At 44.4% G+C, this 20,879-nt stretch overlaps 1 protein-coding gene across 1 annotated transcript in view; it reads right to left on the bottom strand.

Annotated features, from left to right (window-relative positions):
* Window positions 1–17,826, bottom strand: part of ntd5 (ntl-dependent gene 5) — a 22,152-nt gene extending 4,326 nt beyond the window's left edge. Inside the window, exons 1-3 of the mRNA XM_064961755.1 lie at window positions 17,703–17,826; window positions 9,877–10,023; window positions 9,188–9,379 (exon numbers count right to left, since the gene is read on the bottom strand). Of these exons, the coding sequence (XP_064817827.1) occupies window positions 9,188–9,379; window positions 9,877–10,023; window positions 17,703–17,766 (403 nt within the window). The 5' untranslated portion in view covers window positions 17,767–17,826. The remainder of the gene's footprint in view (window positions 1–9,187; window positions 9,380–9,876; window positions 10,024–17,702) is intronic.
* Between the last annotated feature and the right edge of the window lie 3,053 nt (window positions 17,827–20,879).

Genomic DNA, 20,879 nt, shown 5'->3' with positions numbered 1-20,879 from the left:
AACCATCTGCCTTCTCTGTCTGCATATGGGTCTCGCCTTGTGTCATGATACTGTTATAGTTTAATGGCTGTGATAGGAGAAAACTGAGGATGGAACCACAACATTGCAGTTACTCCACAATACTAATCTAAATGACGGAATGAAACAAAGGAAGTCTGTACAGAATTAAAATATTCCAAACATGCACTCTGTTTGCAATAAGGCGCTGAATTAATGCTGTATTATATGTTTGGGGGAAATCCAACACAACACATCACTGAGCACCAGTCTTCCTATTTTCAAGCATAGTGATGGCTGCATCATGTTGTGGGTATACTTGTCATCAGCAAAGACTAGGGAGGTCTTTTTGAATATAAAGAAAATGAATAGAGCTAGGCACAGGCTGTCACACCCTGACCTTAGAGATCCTTTTTATCTCTATTTTGGTTTCAGGGTGTGAGTTGGGATGGGCATTCTATGTTTTGTGTTCTATGTTTTCTATTTCTCTGTGTTTGGCCGGGTGTGGTTCTCAATCAGAGGCAGCTGTCTATCGTTGTCTCTGATAGAGAACCATACTTAGGTAGCCTTTTCCCACCTGTGTTTTGTAAGGTAGTTGTTTTCTGTTTTTGTGTCTGCACCAGACAGAACTGTTTTGGTTTTGTTCGTTCTCTTTGTTATTTCAGTGTTCAGTTCAAATCAAAGTATGAACATGAACCACTGCAACTTGGTCCTCTCCTTCCAACAGCCGTTACACAGGCAATGTATAAAGAGAACCTGTTTCAGTCTGCTTTCCAACAGATACTGGGAGACAAATCCCCTTTCAGCAGGACAATAAACTAAAATGCAAGGACATTGGAGTTTGAATGTTACTAAGTGACCTAGTTACAGTTTTGACTTAAATCGTCTTGAAAATGTCTAGCAATGATCAACAATGAACTTGACAATGCTTGAAGAATTTAAAAAAGAATAATGGGCAAATATTGTACAATCAAGGTTTGCTAAGCTCTTAGACTCATCCAGAAAGGCTCACAGCTATAATCGCTGCCAAAGGTGATCTAACATGTGGGTTCAAATATACTTCTCTAATCAAAATAGCATCTTTTTCATTAATAAAAAAAACATGTTTCTTCCACTGAGACATTACAGAATATTTTGTGTAGATTGTTGAGAAAAAAAAATCTATTAAATCTATTTTAATCGCGCTTTGTAACACAACAAAATGTGGAAAAAGTCAAGGGGTGTGAAAACTTTCTGAAGGCCCTGTATGTCATCCACTGGTGGTGCCTATGTGCTGTTGAGCATAATACCATTCATAGCCTACACACATACAGAAACACACACACATTGTTGAAAGACACACATATCAGCATGTAACTAATATGCAAAGTAGGGTTCATAGAAAATACAGGAACACAACACGCAAATACACACAGACAGACACACACACAGAGCAGTGTTTAGCTAATGTGAATAACGGTATTGAGAGAAAGTTAACAGCTGGAGTGCATTCAGAAAGTACTGAGTTGCCTTGACTTTCTCTACATTTTGTTACGTTAGTTTTATTTTAAAATGTTTTTTTTTATCCACATCAATCTACACACAATACCCCATAATGACAAATTGAAAACAGGTTTTTAGACATTTTAGCTATTTTATTACAAATAAAAAACAGAAATACCTTATTTACATAAGTATTCAAATCATTTGCTATGAGGCTCGAAATTTAGCTCAGGTGCATCCTGTTTCCATTGATCATCCTTGAGATGTTTCTACAAATTGATTGGAGGCCACCTGTGGTAAATTCAATTGATTAGACATGATTTGGAAAGGCACGCAACTGTCTATATAAGGTCCCACAGTTGACAGTGCATGTCAGAGCAAAAACCAAGCCATGAGGTCAAAGGAATTGAAGGTCCTCAAGAACCCAATGGTGGAAGAAGTTTGGAACCACCAAAACACTTCCGAGAGCTGGCTGCCAAGCCAAACTGAACAATAGGGGGGAGAAGGGCCATGGTCAGGGAGGTGACCAAGAACCCGAGGGCCACACTAACAGAGCTCCAGAGTTCCTCTGTGGAGATGGGAGGACCTTCCAGAAGGACAACCATCTCTGCAGCATTCCACCAATCAGGCATTTATGATAGAGTGGCCAGACAGGAGCCACTCCTCAGTAAAAGGCACATGACAGCACGCTTGGAGTTTGCCAAAAGGCACCTAAATACTCCACGGCCATGAGAAACAAGATTTTCTCTGATCTGATGAAACCAAGATTGAACTCTTTGGCCTGAATGCCAAGCGTCACATCTGGAGGAAACCTGGCACCAACCCTACGGTGAAGCATGAATGTGGCAGCATCATGCTATGGGGATGTGTTTCAGCGGCAGGGACTGAGAGACTAGTCAGGATCGAGGCAAAGATGAACGGAGCAAAGTACAGCGAGATCCTTGATGAAAACCTGCTCTGGAGCTCTCAGGACCTCAGACTGGGGCGAAGGTTCACCTTCTAACAGGACAACAACCCTAAGCACACAGCCAAGACAACGCAGGAGTGGCTTCGGGACAAGTGACGGAATGTCCTTGAGTGGCCCGGCCAGAGCCCGGAATTTAACACAATCGAACATCTCTGGAGAGACCTGAAAATAGCTGTGCAGCAACGCTCCCCATCCAACCTGACAGAGCTTGAGAGGATATGCAGACTTTCTGAATGCACTATAGGTGCGAGATGACACAGCAGACAGGGAGAAGTGGAATGGGGGGTCTCCTCTTCAGCATACATAGCGGTCAACACCTCACATGTCCCTTTAACGTTTGTAGGTTATAGGTGTTGCAGGTTGTCGTAGCTATGAGTCAGGAAACTGAATATCCTTTGTGAAAACAGGAATCTGAAAATAGATTATGATACCTAGCTGATAAGCATGCATACTGCTGCAGAGAGAGAGAGAGAGAGAGAGAGAGAGAGAGAGAGAGAGAGAATGACAGAGTGACAGAGAGAGTGACAGAGAGAGAGAGAGAGATTGAGAGAGAGAGAGATTGACAGAGAGAGAGGGAAAGAGAGAGAGAGAGAGACAGAGAGAGGGAGAGAGAGAGATTGACAGAGAGAGAGAGAGAGAGAGAGAGAGAGAGAGAGAGAGAAAGATTGACAGAGAGAGATTGACAGAGAGAGAGAGAGAGAGAGAGATTGACAGAGAGAGAGAGAGATTGACAGAGAGAGATCGTTCACAGTCAGCCCACTGACACCCCTATCAGACCACTGCAAAATCACAGTCTACTTAAACAGAGCAATACTCAATCATGAGGCATCAAAGCCAAAGGAACTGTGTAACATTAAGAAATGCTATAGATTGCTATAGATGGAAGGAATGCAGTTTGGAAACCTACCAAAAAACAATTAGGCAACAACAAATTCAATCCCTTTTAGACAATTTCCTGGGTAAAACGTTCCACTGTAATAGTGAAGGTGTAAACTTGGCAGTAGAAAATCTTAACAGTATATTTGACATCTCAGCTTCCCTATCAAATCTAAAAATCTCAAATAGAAAACCGAAGAAAATTAACAACAATGACAAATGGTTTGATGAAGAATGCAAAAATCTAAGAAAGAAATTGAGAAACCTGTCCAACCAAAAACATAGAGACCCGGAAAACCTGAGTCTACGCCTTCACTATGGTGAATCACTAAAACAATACAGAAATACACTACGGAAAAAGAAGGAACAGCATGTCAGAAATCAGCTCAATGTAATTGAAGAATCCATAGACTCTAACCACTTCTGGGAAAATTGGAAAACACTAAACAAACAACAACACGAAGAATTATCTATCCAAAATGGAGATGTATGGGTAAACCACTTCTCCAATCTGTTTGGCTCTATAACAAAGAATAAAGAGCAAAAACATATACATGATCAAATACAGATCTTAGAATCAACTATTAAAGACTACCAGAACCCACTGGATTCTCCAATTACATTGAATGAGTTACAGGACAAAATAAAAACCCTCCAACCAAAAAAGGCCTGTGGTGTTGATGGTATCCTCAATGAAATGATCAAATATACAGACAATAAATTCCAATTGGCTACACTAAAACTCTTTAACATCATCCTTAGCTCTGGCATCTTCCCCAATATTTGGAACCAAGGACTGATCACGCCAATCCACAAAAATGGAGACAAATTTGACCCCAATAACTACCGTGGAATATGCGTCAACAGTAACCTTGGGAAAATCCTCTGCATTATCATTAACAGCAGACTCGTACACTTCCTCAATGAAAACAATGTACTGAGTAAATGTCAAATTGGCTTTTTACCAAATTACCGTACAACAGACCATGTATTCACCCCGCACACCCTAATTGACAACCAAACAAACCAAAACAAAGGCAAAGTCTTCTCATGCTTTGTTGATTTCATAAAAGCCTTTGACTCAATTTGGCATGAGGGTCTGCTATACAAACTGATGGAAAGTGGTGTTGGGGGTAAAACATACGACATCATAAAATCCATGTACACAAACAACAAGTGTGTGGTTAAAATTGGCAAAAAACACACAAATTTCTTCACACAGGGTCGTGGGGTTAGACAGGGATGCAGCTTAAGCCCCACCCTCTTCAACATATATATCAACGAATTGGCGCGGGCACTAGAAAAGTCTGCAGCACCCGGCCTTACCCTACTGGAATCCGAAGTCAAATATCTGCTGTTTGCTGATGATCTGGTACTTCTGTCACCAACCAGTGAGGGCCTACAGCAGCACCTAGATCTTATGCACAGATTCTGTCAGACCTGGGCCCTGACAGTAAATCTCAGTAAGACCAAAATAATGGTGTTCCAAAAAAGGTCCAGTCACCAGGACCACAAATACAAATTCCATCTAGACACTGTTGCCCTAGAGCACACAAAAAACTATACATACCTTGGCCTAAACATCAGCGCCACAGGTAACTTCCACAAAGCTGTGAACGATCTGAGAGACAAGGCAAGAAGGGCATTCTATGCCATCAAAAGGAACATAAATTTCAACATACCAATTAGGATTTGGCTAAAAAATACTTGAATCAGTCATAGAGCCCATTGCCCTTTATGGTTGTCAGGTCTGGGGTCCCCTCACCAACCAAGACTTCACAAAATGGGACAAACACCAAATTGAGACTCTGCACGCAGAATTCTGCAAAAATATCCTCCGTGTACAACGTAGAACACCAAATAATGCATGCAGAGCAGAATTAGGCCGATACCCACTAATTATCAAAATCCAGAAAAGAGCCGTTAAATTCTATAACCACCTAAAAGGAAGCGATTCCCAAACCTTCCACAACAAAGCCATCACCTACAGAGAGATGAACCAGGAGAAGAGTAACCCTAAGCAATCTGGTCCTGGGGCTCTGTTCACAAACACAAACACACCCTACAAAGCCCCAGGACAGCAGCACAATTAGACCCAACCAAATCATGAGAAAACAAAAAGATAATTACTTGACACATTGGAAAGAATTAACAAAAAAACAGAGCAAACTAGAATGCTATTTGGCCCTACACAGAGAGTACACAGCGGCAGAATACCTGACCACTGTGACTGACCCAAAATTAAGGAAAGCTTTGACTATGTACAGACTCAGTGAGCATAGCCTTGCTATTGAGAAAGGCCGCCGTTGGCAGACATGGCTCTGAAGAGAAGACAGGCTATGTGCTCACTGCCCACAAAATGAGGTGGAAACTGAGCTGCACTTCCTAACCTCCTGCCCAATGTATGACCATATTAGAGAGACATATTTCCCTCAGATTACACAGATCCACAAAGAATTCGAAAACAAATCCAATTTTGAAAAACTCCCATATCTACTGGGTAAAATTCCACAGTGTGCCATCAGAGCAGCAAGATTTGTGACCTGTTGCCACGAGAAAAGGGCAACCAGTGAAGAACACACACCATTGTAAATACAACCCATATCTATGCTTATTTATTTTATCTTGTGTCCTTTACCATTTGTACATTGTTAAAACACTGTATATATATATAATATGACATTTGTAATGTCTTTATTGTTTTGAAACTTCTGTATGTGTGATGTTTACTGTTAATTTTTATTGTTTATTTCACTTTATATATTCACTTTATATATTATCTACCTTACTTGCTTTGGCAATGTTAACACGTTTCCCATGCCAATAAAGCCCTTGAATTTAATTGAATTGAGATATTGACAGAGAGAGAGAGAGAGAGAGAGATAGATAGATAGAGAGAGAGATTGACAGAGAGAGAGAGAGAGAGAGAGATTGACAGAGAGAGAGAGAGAGACTGAGAAAGAGAAATATAGAAAGAGAGAGATGCTGCATTAGTTGTGTAACCACATGGATGGCTCATTCCTGGAAGTATGAGAGCCTCTCGTTCATGGAAATATAAATAAGGCTCTTTGTAGGGGTGTTGAAGTGACCTCAGATTTATAGGGAGGGATGTTCGATGGGTAGTGTGATATGCAGAGTAACGACAGCAGGTAGCGAGAGGCTCTCTTCTGTGTAAAACTCTCCCATAGACACACATGAGCAACATCAAAAGGAGTCAGTTCACTGAGTGTTTTTGAAATATATCTAATCCTATACGTAGCAATATACATTCTGTATGGGCGGGGTGAGTGAGTTGAGTGTGTGGCTGTATGGGGAGTGAGTGTGAGTGCCTGGAGCTGGGTTGGTTCAGTGTTCTAACTGTGGCCCTCCTCTCTCTGTGTGCTCTCCAGCCTCCCTCCCTGCCTGCCTCCCACACAGCCAGGGCCCAGTGTGAAACTACTGTTGGCTGACAGGTAGCTCTGTCTTAAAGGAGTGATAGTGAAAGCAGAGAGATATCCATAGATGACCAGGTGGTCAAAGCTGTGCACCTCTTTCCTGGTCAAGTCCACCACATATGTGCACATGCACACACACACACACACACACACACACACACACACACACACACACACACACACACACACACACACACACACACACACACACACACACACACACACACACACACACACACACACACACACACACACACACACACACACACACACACACACACACACTGCACACCTCTCTCTACAGCCCAGTTCTGCTTCACCAAACAAACACACTAAATAGCCCAGAGCTGCTTACTTGTCCTTGGCTCTCTCTGAGGGGAGAGACCTTATCAGGGGCCTCTCAGATGGAAAAGGATGAGAGGAGAATAGGATGAGAGCAAGAAAGTATGAGAGAGGAGAGAGGAGAGGAGAAGAGGGAACAGCATGGCCCAGAGCTGCATGAGCAAGAGAGCTCTCTGACTGTGATCCGTCGCCCACACACATCACACACACACACGCACGCACGCACGCACACACACACACACACACACACACACACACACACACACACACACACACACACACACACACACACACACACACACACACACACACATACAAACAGCTCTTTGACACTATCTGTGATCCACCTCCCACACACATTCAATGTATACACAAAATCTCTTCCTTTCTCTCGCCCCCCCTCCCTCTCTCCCCCCCCCTCTCTCTCCCCTCTCTCTCTCTGTCTCTCCCTCTCCCTTCTCTCTCTCTCTCTCCCCCCTCTCTCCCCCCCCCCACTCTCTGTCTCTCTCTCTCTCTCTTAAACTCACACACATACACACAGCTATTTGACACTCTGACAGTGATCTACCGCCCACTGCCTCTCAATAAGCACGATGAAGCACAGCTCGAATACACAAATGTACAGAATACACACAGGAAGACACCCAGCCAACCTACTGCCTGTCTCTGAGAAGGAGCTCTGTGAGATTGGGACATGGACATACACACACACACACACACACACACACACACACACACACACACACACACACACACACACACACACACACACACACACACACACACACACACACATTCACAAACACAAACATATAACACTGTAAGTATACACACAAACACAAACATATAACACTGTAAGTATACACACAAACACAAACATATAACACTGTAAGTATACACACACACACAAACATATCACACTATAAGTACACACACATACACACAAACATATAACACTATAAGTACACACACACACACAAACATAAACATATCACACTATAATTACACACACACACACACACACACACACACACACACACACACACACACATACACACACAAACACGAACATATGACACTGTAAGTACACACACACACACACACAATAGTGCACAGAGGACGCAAATGCATGCAGACCTTCATACTCTTAAAATACACACTTGACTCACACACTGAAACACACAACAGTTAAATAAAGGTTAAAAGAACCCAGCCAGGAGGAGATGAAGACGAGAACATGTTCTTTCACCCTATCTGGCACAGACACTGTGAACTAATCAAGCCCTGCCTCTCTCTGGACTGCAGTCCTAGTATCAACAGCTGATCGTCCCGTTGCTAAGGCAATTTAGAGAATGGGCCCTGGTTACACAATGTCTCAGTCTATGCAAACAGACACACTGCCAACAAAATAACACCATCACAGAGGCCCTCATTCCTGAGGTACACACACACACACACACACACACACACACTTTTTTTTCTCATCACTATTGGTTGGATTCTGTAAGTAAGCATTTCACTGTAAGGTATTGTATTCGGTGCACGTGCCAAATAAACTTTGATTTGATTTGATTTGACTCACACACAGACACCTAGAACCTCAAAGGGTGAAGAACCCTGAAGAACCCCTTTTGAACCCTTTTTTGTAAGAGTGAAAAACTGCTTCTGAGATAAAAGATTAATAGAATAGAATATGATGTAACACATAGAAATGGACTGAATAGAACAGAGGGAGCGAAATATGTTCTATTCCATTCACTGTGCAATCTACAGTATGTGCATTCCATTCCATTCTTTGGGGGCGGCAGGTAGCCTAGCGGTTAAGAGCGTTGAGACAGTAACTCCCTTGAGCAAGGCAGATAATCCCCCAACAACATGGACGTCAAGTAAGGGAGTCCCCCGCACCTCTCTGATTCAGAGTGGTTGGGTTAAATGCGGAAGACACATTTCAGTTGAATTAATTCCGTTATGTAACTAACTTGGTACCCCTTCCCCTTCCCTATTTCCAGGGTCCTTCTAATGAGCAGAGATAATGTTGTCTAAATTGCATCCAGAACATTCTGCCTCTTTGCTCTGTTCTTGTACCCACCTGTGCAGTTGGGATCATCACCGCTCCATTGTCGGTCGCCTTGGCAACGACGGATGGCTGCATCCAAGCCATTGGGCAACATGTAGCCTGTGTCACAACGCACCTCGAGGAGGGCAGAGAAAGAGGGAGTGGGAGAGAGGAGGGAAGCAACAAAGCTGTTCCCTGAGGGAAGGGGCCAGGGACAAGTACGACCTGGGGAAGAAAGAGAGGAAGAGATGGAGGAGTGGAGAGTTTAACGAGGAAAGATCAGATAATCAAGAACAGTTTAGAATGGGCTTAGTGTGTTTCTGGGCAGATGATGATGATGTAAAGCCATGTTGAGTGCCCTCATTTCCTCATTTGGAACACACATGAACATGTGCAATGATTTAAATTAACCCCCGCAGCTAAGGCCCAACTGACAAACAAGAACACAAACACGTACCTGGAGCCACACAGCTGACGTCCAACTGACAAACCAGAACACAAACACGTACCTGGAGCCACACAGCTGAGGTCCAACTGACAAACCAGAACACAAACACGTACCTGGAGCCACACAGCTGAGGTCCAACTGACAAACCAAAACATACACGTGAACCTGGAGCCACACAGCTGAGGTCCAACTGACAAACAAAGAACACACACACACATGTACCTGGAGCCACACAGCTGAAGACACACTGACAAAACAGAACACACACACGTACCTGGAGCCACACAGCTGAGGCCACACTGGCCGTCACACAGACACTGGCGCTTGTTGCCACAGTCCTTGTCCTGTGTACAGGGTTTTGGACACGTCCTTCTCCGCTCGTTACCCAGCAGCCTCTCTGGACACGCATCATATGCCTGGACTAGGAGAGAGACAGAGGTGGAGAGATGTGGCCTTCTAGCTCAGTTGGTAGAGCATGGTGAATGCAACGTAAGCATGGTGGGTTTGATATCCGGGACCACCCAAATGAGAAAACGTTTTTTATGTCTGCATGACTGTAAGTCACTTTGGATATAAGTGTCTACTAAATGGCATATATTGTTATATTATGTCAGAGGTCTTCAACCCCCCTCCCACGTAAACCGTCCACCAAGGGACCCCCTCCCACATAAACCGTCCACCCAGGGACGCCCTCCCAGGTAAACCGTCCACCCAGGGACCCCCTCCCAGGTAAACCGTCCACCCAGGGACACCCTCCCACGTAAACCGTCCACCCAGGGACGCCCTCCCACGTAAACCGTCCAACCAGGGACCCCCTCCCAGGTAAACCGGACACCCAGGGACCCCCTCCCAGGTAAACCGTCCACCCAGGGACCCCCTCCCACGTAAACCGTCCACCCAGGGACCCCCTCCCACATAAACCGTCCACCCAGGGACCCCCTCCCAGGTAAACCGGACACCCAGGGACCCACTCCCAGGTAAACCGTCCACCCAGGGACGCCCTCCCAGGTAAACCGTCCACCCAGGGACCCCCTGCCAGGTAAACCGTCCACCCAGGGACCCCCTGCCAGGTAAACCGGACACCCAGGGACCCACTCCCAGGTAAACCGTCCACCCAGGGACGCCCTCCCAGGTAAACCGGACACCCAGGGACGCCCTCCCAGGTAAACCGTCCACCCAGGGACCCACTCTCAGGTAAACCGTCCACCCAGTGACCCCCTGCCAGGTAAACCGGACACCCAGGGACCCACTCCCAGGTAAACCGTCCACTCAGGGACGCCCTCCCAGGTAAACCGTCCACCCAGGGACCCACTCCCAGGTAAACCGTCCACCCAGGGACGCCCTCCCAGGTAAACCGTCCACCCAGGGACGCCCTCCCAGGTAAACCGTCCACCCAGGGACGCCCTCCCAGGTAAACCGTCCACACAGGGACGCCCTCCCAGGTAAACCGTCCACCCAGGGACCCACTCCCAGGTAAACCGTCCACCCAGGGACGCCCTCCCAGGTAAACCGTCCACCCAGGGACGCCCTCCCAGGTAAACCGTCCACCCAGGGACGCCCTCCCAGGTAAACCGGACACTCAGGGACCCACTCCCAGGTAAACCGTCCACCCAGGGACCCCCTCCCAGGTAAACCGTCCACCCAGGGACCCCCTCCCAGGTAAACCGTCCACCCAGTGACCCCCTGCCAGGTAAACCGGACACCCAGGGACCCACCCCCAGGTAAACCGGCCACCCAGGGACCCCCTCCCAGGTAAACCGGCCACCCTGTGTTGGGAAAAATGTATGTCCAAGACAAGTCAAGAAAGCTTACTTTCTTAATTGGCTCCAATAAGTGTAATTGTCTTTATATTAGGAGTTGAGAAATAAAGTTGGCATCATTAGATGCTATTTTCTACTGTTGATATGTAATTCAAAATTCCTTTATTCTGTTGTTGCTAGCAATATTCATAAAAACACCGAGAGACCACATATACAGTACCAGTCAAAAGTTTGGACACCTACTCATTCCAGGGTTTTTCTTTATTTTTACTATTTTCTACATTGTAGAATAATAGTGAAGACATCAAAACTATGAAATAACACATATGGAATGATGTAGTAAATGTATTTTTTAACAAATCAAAATATATATTCTTCAAAGTAGCCACCCTTTCCCTTTATGACAGCTTTACACACTCTTGGCATTCTCGCAACCAGCTTCATAAGATAAGGTAGTCACCTGGAATAAATTTCAATTAAGCCTTGTTTTAAAAGTACATTTTTGGAATTTATTTCCTTCTTAATATGTTTGAGCCAATCAGTTGTGTTGTGACAATGTAGTGGTGTGTTGTGTCTTTACTATCATTAACTGAAGACTGATAGTTTTTATCAAAGATTCTCTGTAATTAGTATTACGCGATTAGACTGATTAATCATGTAACCGTAATTACTAGGAAGTTGGGGCACCAAGGAAAAATATTCAGATTACAAAGTTATAATTTCCTAAAATAACTTTTCAGATATTTTATCTGATCAATTAGTCTTCGAATGAATGAATGATTTACTTTACCTCACGTTAGTCTCATTTCAAACGTTGTAAATTGTTGGTTATCTGCACGAACCCATTCTTCACTGTGAGTCATCCATACATCAATTGTCTTAAATTATTTATTTATTACTAACTAAGTAATTCACAGAAATGCATAAACAAACAAACAAACAAGGTAAATGTGGTTACATGAAATGGTAGGAGAATGTGCCCTAGTGGGCTGAACCGGCATGGCGGCTTGTCAGACAAAAGGGGAAGTGGGGTTGACTTAGAAGTCACTACAGAGTGATAATTATAACAATTGAAATGATAATCCTTTGCACATGAACACTCACTCATTCGGGAACAATTACAATCAATATATATATTTATGCTCAGTGTGTCGTTTTGATCGCTGGTGAAAAGTTTGTTTATTTTGTAGAATTGTCCGTCTCTCTCCCTCTCTCTCACTCTCTCTCTCTGTCGTGGTTATAGTGGATAGTTCAAAGTGCTATTAATTTGTTTCGTTATAGAATGGATATTTCGGCAGTTGTCGTTCTTCGCATTCAATGATACCGAATTCCTAGCTGCAGACTAGTAATTAATATCAAAGACTTGTTCTTATTCTGTCGGTATCGATAGTCTAAGAGTTTAACCACGTGGTATGGTTAAAAGATTCAGCAATGGTCTACAACCTTTGTCTCCCCTAATGGAGAAAAACATGGTCTGCAACCTTTAGCCATCTCGTACTTGAGATAAGCTCGGTCTGCTGATCGAAAACCCGAGTGGGGGTTTTGTTCGGAAGGGCCGAAAAAGGGCTCTCCCAGGAGGCCTGACCCTCACTGGGGTCAGGAGCGGTCCTCTGATTTAGTTCAAATTAAAAGGGAATTGTATTTTTCTTCATTAATTAAACAGTCCAAAATCATATTACACAATTATACAAACAGTATCATACCTACTCATTCATCTTATACAACAATTAGATGTAAACCTTGTATCTGAGGCTATTATATAAACAGCGTTATGGTAATGTGGCCACACCGTTTCCCATGAGCTTCCCCAAGTTGTACCAAATGGACCAGTTCGTAGCTGGATTCTTCACCAATCTTTTATACTTTCTCAGGAACATGAAATTTGTTCGTACCTCAAGTTCTGTGAGATGGAAGGAATTCCTTTGTCCTCTATGAAAATGTACTCTGCCTCTTATACTGTGTGTCCATGAGGAGATCCTCAGGAATTTACGACGTCTCTCTGACCACAGCAACCTAGTTGAAGGAGGCAAAGGGGAGGCAGGGAGAGGGGGATGGGGCTTATACCCAAAGAGGCTAACGTCATGACAGGGGGTAAACAGAAGATGGCTCAATTTGGTAAAAGACCAAGACCTTATTAGAACAGCTCAAATAAGCAAAGAAAAATGACAGTCCATCATTACTTTGAGACATGAAGATCAGTCAATACGAAAAATGTCAAGAACTTTGAAAGTTTCTTCCAGTGCAGTTGCAAAAACCATCAAGCTCTATGATGAAACTGTCTCTCATGAGGACCGCCACAGGAAAGGAAGACCCAGAGTTACCTCTGCTGCAGAGGATAAGTTCATTAGAGTTACCAGCATCAGAAGTTGCAGCCCAAATAAATGCTTCACAGAGTTCAAGTAACAGACACATCTCAACATCAACTGCCCAGAGGAGACTGCATAAGTCAGGCCTTCATTGTCGAATTGCTGCAAAGAAACCTATACCAAAGGACACCAATAAGAAGAAGAGACTTGCTTGGGCCAAGAAACACAGGCAATTAGATCGGTGGAAATATGTCCTTTGGTCTGATTTTTTGGTTCCAAATGTCATGTCTTTTGTGAGATGCAGGGTAGGTGAATGAATGATCTCTGCATGTGTATTTCCCACCATGAATCATGGAGGAGGAGGTGTGATGGTGTGGGGGTCCTTTGCTGGAGACACTATCTGTGATTTATTTAGAATTCAAAGCACACTTAACCAGCATGACTACCACTGCTTTCTACAGCAATATGCCACCCCATCTGGTTTGCACTTAGTGGGACTATCATTTGTTTTTCAACAGGACAATGACCCAAAACACACCTCCAGGTATATAAGGGAGAGAGTGATGGAGTGCTGCATCAGATGACCTGGCCTCCACAATCCCCCAACCCCAACCAAATTGAGATGGTTTGGAATGAGTTGGACTGCAGAGTGAAGGAAAAGCAGTCAACAAGTGCTCATGTGGGAACTCCTTCAGTTGGAAAAGCATTCCAGGTGAAGCTGGTTGATAGAATGCCAAGAGTTGGCAAAGCGGACATCAAGGAAAAGGTTGGCCTCTTTGAAGAATATCAAATATAAAATATATTTGGATTTGTTTAACACGTATTTGGCTTGTACATGATTCCATGTGTTATTTCATAGTTTTGATGTCTTCACTATTATTCTACAATGTAGAAAATAGTAAAAATAAAGAAAAACCCTTGAATGAGTAGGTGTATCCAAACTTTTGACTGGTACTGTATATATTATATTTTTTTACAGACAGCATGCATTACCTAGGTGGACCCCCAGTTGAATTATGTACAGGGCCTTCAGAAGGTTTTCACATCCCTTGACTTTTTCCACATTTTGTTGTGTTACAGCCTGAATTTAAAATTACTTGAGGTTTTCTGTCACACATAATGTCAAAGTGGAATTATGTTTTTAGAAATTGTTACAAATTAATAAAAAATGTAAATCTGAAATGTCTTGAATCAAGTATTCAACCCCTTTGCTATGGCAAGCCTAAAATACTTCAGGAATAAACATTTGCTTAACAAGTCACATAATAAGTTGGATGGACTAACTCTGTGTGCGATAATAGTGTTTAATAACATATTTATTTTTGAATGACTACTCCATCTCTGTACCCCACACATACAATTATCTGTAAGGTCCCTCAGTTGAGCAGTGAATTTGAAACACAGATTCAACAAAAAAGATCAGGGAGGTTTTCCAATGCCTCAGAAAGAAGGGCACCTATTGGTATATGGGTATTAAAAAAAGCAGACACTGAATATCCCTTTGAACATGGTGAAGTTATAAATTACAAGTTGGATGGTGTATCAAATACACCCAGTCACTATAAAGATACAGGCGTCCTTCCTAACTCAGTTGGCAGAGAGGAAGGAAACCGCTCAGGGATTTCACGATTAGGCCAATGGTAACTTTAAAACAGTTACAGAGTTAAATGGCTGTGATAGGAGAAAACTGAGGATGGATCAACAACATTGTAGTTACTCCATAATAGTAACCTAAATGACAGAGCGAAAATAAGCAAGCATGTACTGTCACACCCTGATCTGTTTCACCTGTCTTTGTGCTTGTCTCCACCCCCAAGTGTTTTATACCTGTGTTCTCTGTTTATCTGTTGCCAGTTCGTTTTGTTTCGTGAAACCTACCAGCATTTTTACACTTGCTCCTGTCTGTTCTAGTTCCTGTTTTCTAGTTTTTCCTGGTTTTGACCATTCTGCCTGCCCTGACCCTGAGCCTGCCTACCGTTCTGGGCCTTTTGCACCCTATCTGGATTACTGACCTCTGCCTGCCCTTGACCTGTCGTTTTGCATGCCCCTGTCCTAGTAATAAACTTGTGTTACTTCAACACTGTCTGCATCTGGGTCTTACCTGAAACGTGCCATGTACAGAATAAAAATATTCCCAAAATACATCCTGTTTGCAATAAGGCACTAAAGTAAAACTGCAAAACAATTGGAATTTCCTGAATACAAAGCATTTTGTTTGGGACAAATCTAACACAACACATCACTTAGTACCACTCTTCATATTTTCAAGCATGGTGGTGGCTGCATCTTGTGGGTATACTTGTCTTTGGCAAGGACTAGCGAGTTGTTTAGGATAAAAAAAGAAATGGAATAGAGCTAAGCACAGGCAAAATCCTAGAGGAAAACCTGTTTCAGTCTGCTTTCCAACAGACACTAGGATACAAATTCACCTTTCACCAAGACAATAACCCCAAATACAAGGCCAAATATACACTGGAGTTGCTTACCAAGATGACATAGAATGTCCCTGAGGGGCATAGTTAGAATGTTGACATAAATCGGATTGAAAATGGCTGTTTAGCAATGATCAACAACCAACTTAACAGAGCTTGAAGAATAAATAAAAAATTATGTGCAAATATTTTGGGCTCCTGAGTGGTGCAGTGGTCTAAGACACTACATCTCAGTGCAAGAGGAGTCACCTGTTTCGAATCCAGGCTGCATCACATCCGGCCGTGATTGGGCGGCATTGTCCAGGTTTGTAAATAAGAATTTGTTCTTAACTGACTTGCCTAGTTAAATAAAAAAAAATTGGAGTTCTGTGATTTCATCTCTTCCTAGGAATCCATTGTATTGTTCTTCCATGTGTTTAACATCAAACACATCATTAATTCATATCCGCAATACAGCATGGACTGTAAGCCCAGCACGCACACACAGACACAGAGAGAGAGAGAGACACACCCTTAATGTACAGCACATCTGGAACAGAGAAAGAGGGGTCCCCCAACTCATGTTCTCTCATGCTGACAGCTGCACATGTATGACCAATTAATGACATATATTCATATACTGTACACACAGGTGGACACAGGGACACACACACATACTACATACACACAACTGTGCAAACACACATACACAGACATTGTCTCTCATACAGCTGCAGTACACTGCCCTACCATAGCCGCAAGCAGGGGTGCTGAGGGTGCTGCAGTACACTGCCCTACCATAGCCGCAAGCAGGGGTGCTGAGGGTGCTGCAGCACCCCCTGAAAAATATACATTTAAAAAAGAAAAACAAAATTGGTGAACTGGGCCTTTATTACTCCTGTATACGTGGGGAAATTCACTTACAGTGTGTTACATTTAGTTTAGTATTGTGTCTCATATTCCTAGCACGCAATGACTACTTCAAGCTTATGACTCTACAAACCTGCATTTGTTTTGGTTGTGTTTTGGATTATGTTGAGCATAATAGAAATGAATGCCAAATGATGTATTGTGTCATTTTGGAGCAACGTTTACTGTTAATACGAATAGAATAGGTTTCTGAACACTATTACATTAATGTGGATGCTACCATGATCGCTAAAAATCGTGAGTTATTCGTGAATAAGGATGAGTGAGAAGGTTACAGAGGCATACAGTAAATATCATACCACCCAACGACTGCTAACCTCTGAGAGATTAGTGTGTTTTGCATGCTTTGTACAAAACACAACCCAAAAAAACTTCAAATGCATTCAATAACTTTGTAGTCTTGAGTGTATCAGCATGCCCCAACCATAACACACAACCAAAACCACAGCCTATGTCAATACAACAAAGACAGGAACAAATATTCAATATGCAGTACATTCATTGAAAAACAAATGCAAGCTCTAGATTTTTAAATGATCTGAAATAATCATCTGATTTACTGATCTATCCAAGGGCCAAACCAAAGCCCAGCTCAGTCTAGGTGGGACAAGCTCTGTCTCGGAATCACATACAGTTACATAGTGTCATAGACAATGTGTGTGAGAGAGAGATAGAGGTCTGAACTGAGCTTACCTGCAGTCTGCAGAGAGACAGAGCCAGCCAGAGCCCACAGAGACAGCAGCAGCACAGAGGTCATCCTTCCAGCCTAGACCCTGGTCTCAGCCGTTATGTGGGAGGCACACTGGGAAACAGAACATTTTGGGGAGAGGGGAACAAAAGGGAAAAAGGGGGGAGAGGGAGGGATAAGGTACAGCCCGGGAACACACATCTGGTTTGCGTTGAGTGTTTAGAACACTGGGTAAAATTCCATTGGAAGAGACCTTTCACCCATTTATGTTGATAGAGCTGAGAGAAGGGGGTCAAGAGGTCAAACAGAGCAGCTGACATTACAGTCTCCCACTCACACACATTACATTACATTTACATTTAAGTCATTTAGCAGACGCTCTTATCCAGAGCGACTTACAAATTGGTGAATTCACCTTCTGACATCCAGTGGAACAGCCACTTTACAATAGTGCATCTAAATAATTTAAGGGGGGGGGGTGAGAAGGATTACTTTATCCTATCCTAGGTATTCCTTGAAGAGGTGAGGTTTCAGGTGTCTCCGGAAGGTGGTGATTGACACACATACCTGTAATCAACAGGGTCTACTGATCAAACAGTTACAGGTTCTATTACTACCTGAGCCAGATCTCAAACACACACACACATTGATAATGTAAGGGGTGCGTACTGGCGGCAGAGAAGTCAGGCGCAGGAGAGCGAAAACTGTGTTAGAATGGCGCAGTTTAATAATAAATATCACTATAAACAGAACAATCAATACAATGGATACAAAACTAGTCACACACCAGAAATAACGTGCACAAGCACTTACAATAAACAATTCCGGACAAGGACATGGGGGGAACAGAGGGTTAAATACACAACATGTAATGATGGTATTGAAACCAGTTGTGTGGGAAAACAAGACAAAATGAAAAATGGATCAATGATGGCTAAAAGACCGGCAACGCCGACCGCCGAATGCCGCCTGAACGAGGAGAGGAACCAACTGCGGTGGAAGTCGTGACAGTACCCCCCCATGACGCGCGTCTCCAGCAGCGCGCCGACACCGGCCTCGGGGACGACCCGGAGGGCGAGGTGCAGGGCGAGCCGGACGAAGACGGTGGAACTGTTGAAGCATTGAAGGGTCTAACACGTCCTCGAACGGAACCCAGCACCTTTCCTCCAGACTGTACCCCTCCCACTCCACGAGATACTGAAGGCCCCTCGCCCGATGCCTCGAATCCAGTATGGAACGAACAGAGAACGCTGGGGCCCCCTCGATGTCCAAAAGGGGCGGAGGAACCTCCCGCACCTCAGACTCCTGCAGCGGGCCAGCCACCACCGGCCTGGGGAGACACATGGAACGAGGAGTTAATATGGTAATCGGGAGGAAGCTGTAACCTATAACAAACCTTGTTCACTCTCCTCAGGACTTTAAATGGCCCCATAAACTGCGGACCCAGCTTCCGGCAGGGCAGGCGGAGGGGCAGGTTTCGGGTCGAGAGCCAGTCCCGGTCCCCCGGTGCGAACACTGGGGCCTCACTGCAGTGACGGTCTGCGTTCTCTTTTTGGCGCAGCACGGCCCGCTGAAGGTGAACATGGGCAGCTTCCCTTGTCTCCTCCATGCGCCTGAACCGCTCGGTCTGACTTTGATGCCAAGGCGCCAGAACCGGCTGGTACCCCAGTACGCACTGGAAGGGAGAGAGGTTAGTGGAGGAGTGGCGAAGCGAGTTCTGTGCTATCTCGGCCCAGGGCACGAACGCCGCCCACTCCACCGGCCGGTCCCGGCAATAAGACCGCAGAAACCTGGCCACATCCTGGTTTACTCTCTCCACCTGCCCATTACTCTCGGGGTGAAGCCCCGAAGTAAGGCTGATCGAGACCCCCAGACGTTCCATGAACGCTTTCCAGATCCTAGACGTGAACTGGGGACCTCGATCAGACACTATATCCTCAGGCACCCCGTAGTGCCGGAAGACGTGCGTAAACAAGGCCTCCGCAGTCTGTAGGGCCGTAGGGAGAATGGGCAGAGGGAGGAGATGACAGGACTTAGAGATCCGATCCACAACAACCAGGATCGCGGTGTTACCCTGTGAGGGGAAGATTGGTAAGAAAATCCACCGACAGGTGCGGCCAAGGCCGTTGTGGAACGGGTAAGGGGTGTGGCTTCCCTCTGGGCAGGTGCCTAGGAGCCTTGCACTGGGTGCACACCGAGCAGGAGGAAACATAACCCTCATGTCCTTAGCCAAGGTAGGCCACCAGTACCTCACGCTCAAACAGCTCACTGTCCGTCCGATCCCAGGATGACCAAAGGAGGGTGACGTGTGGGCCCAATAGATCAACCAGTCACGAACAGCAGACATGGAGCTCATGGGTATCGGAGAGGGGGTACGGGTGGGAGGGGGGGGGGGAACCAACAGTCCCCGATCTGAACGTCCGCGGGTAGCCAGCAGGTTATGATGGACAGGTCCACCAGCTGGTCGAATGTGAGGGTGGTATCTCTGCAGGCCAACTCCCAATGGACGTCCTTGCGCAGACTGCAGTGATAATGGTACCGGAGTACCTGCCCCAGTTGACTCCATAAGTGAGGTCTGGAATTCTGTAAGGGGTGCGTACTGGCGGCAGAGAAGTCAGGCGCAGGAGAGCAAAAACTGTGTTAGAACGGCGCAGTTTAATAATAAAAATCACCGTAAACAGAACAATCAATACAATGGGTACAAAACCCGTCACACACCAGAAATAACGTGCACAAGCACTTACAATAAACAATTCCGGACAAGGACATGGGGGGAACAGAGGGTTAAATACACAACATGTAATGTTGGAGTTGAAACCAGGTGTGTGGGAAGACAAGACAAAACAAATGGAAAATGAACAACGGATCAATGATGGCTAGAAGACCGGCGACGCCGACCGCCGAACGTAGCCCGAACAAGGAGAGGAACTAAATTCGGGCGGAAGTTATGACAGATAAAGGTCCATAGACATCTGCTGATGTCATCTCTGTTGGACAGTTGTTTTTATTGAGTCACTTCAACAAAACTATACCATTTTACAGTTACTACTATAGTCTTCTTTCTATATCCTTTTTTATATTTAAAATACATATTTTGATAATAATGGAAACATTATTGTCATATCTTCTTATCATATATCATATGAGTGTTTATATTATATGAGTATTTATATTATATTAGT

The sequence above is a fragment of the Oncorhynchus masou genome, unplaced genomic scaffold (assembly GCF_036934945.1).
Source record: "Oncorhynchus masou masou isolate Uvic2021 unplaced genomic scaffold, UVic_Omas_1.1 unplaced_scaffold_4303, whole genome shotgun sequence".
Lineage (NCBI taxonomy): Eukaryota > Metazoa > Chordata > Actinopteri > Salmoniformes > Salmonidae > Oncorhynchus > Oncorhynchus masou.
Note: the sequence above shows the minus strand (reverse complement) of the source record. Positions and strands in the feature narration are given on the sequence as shown.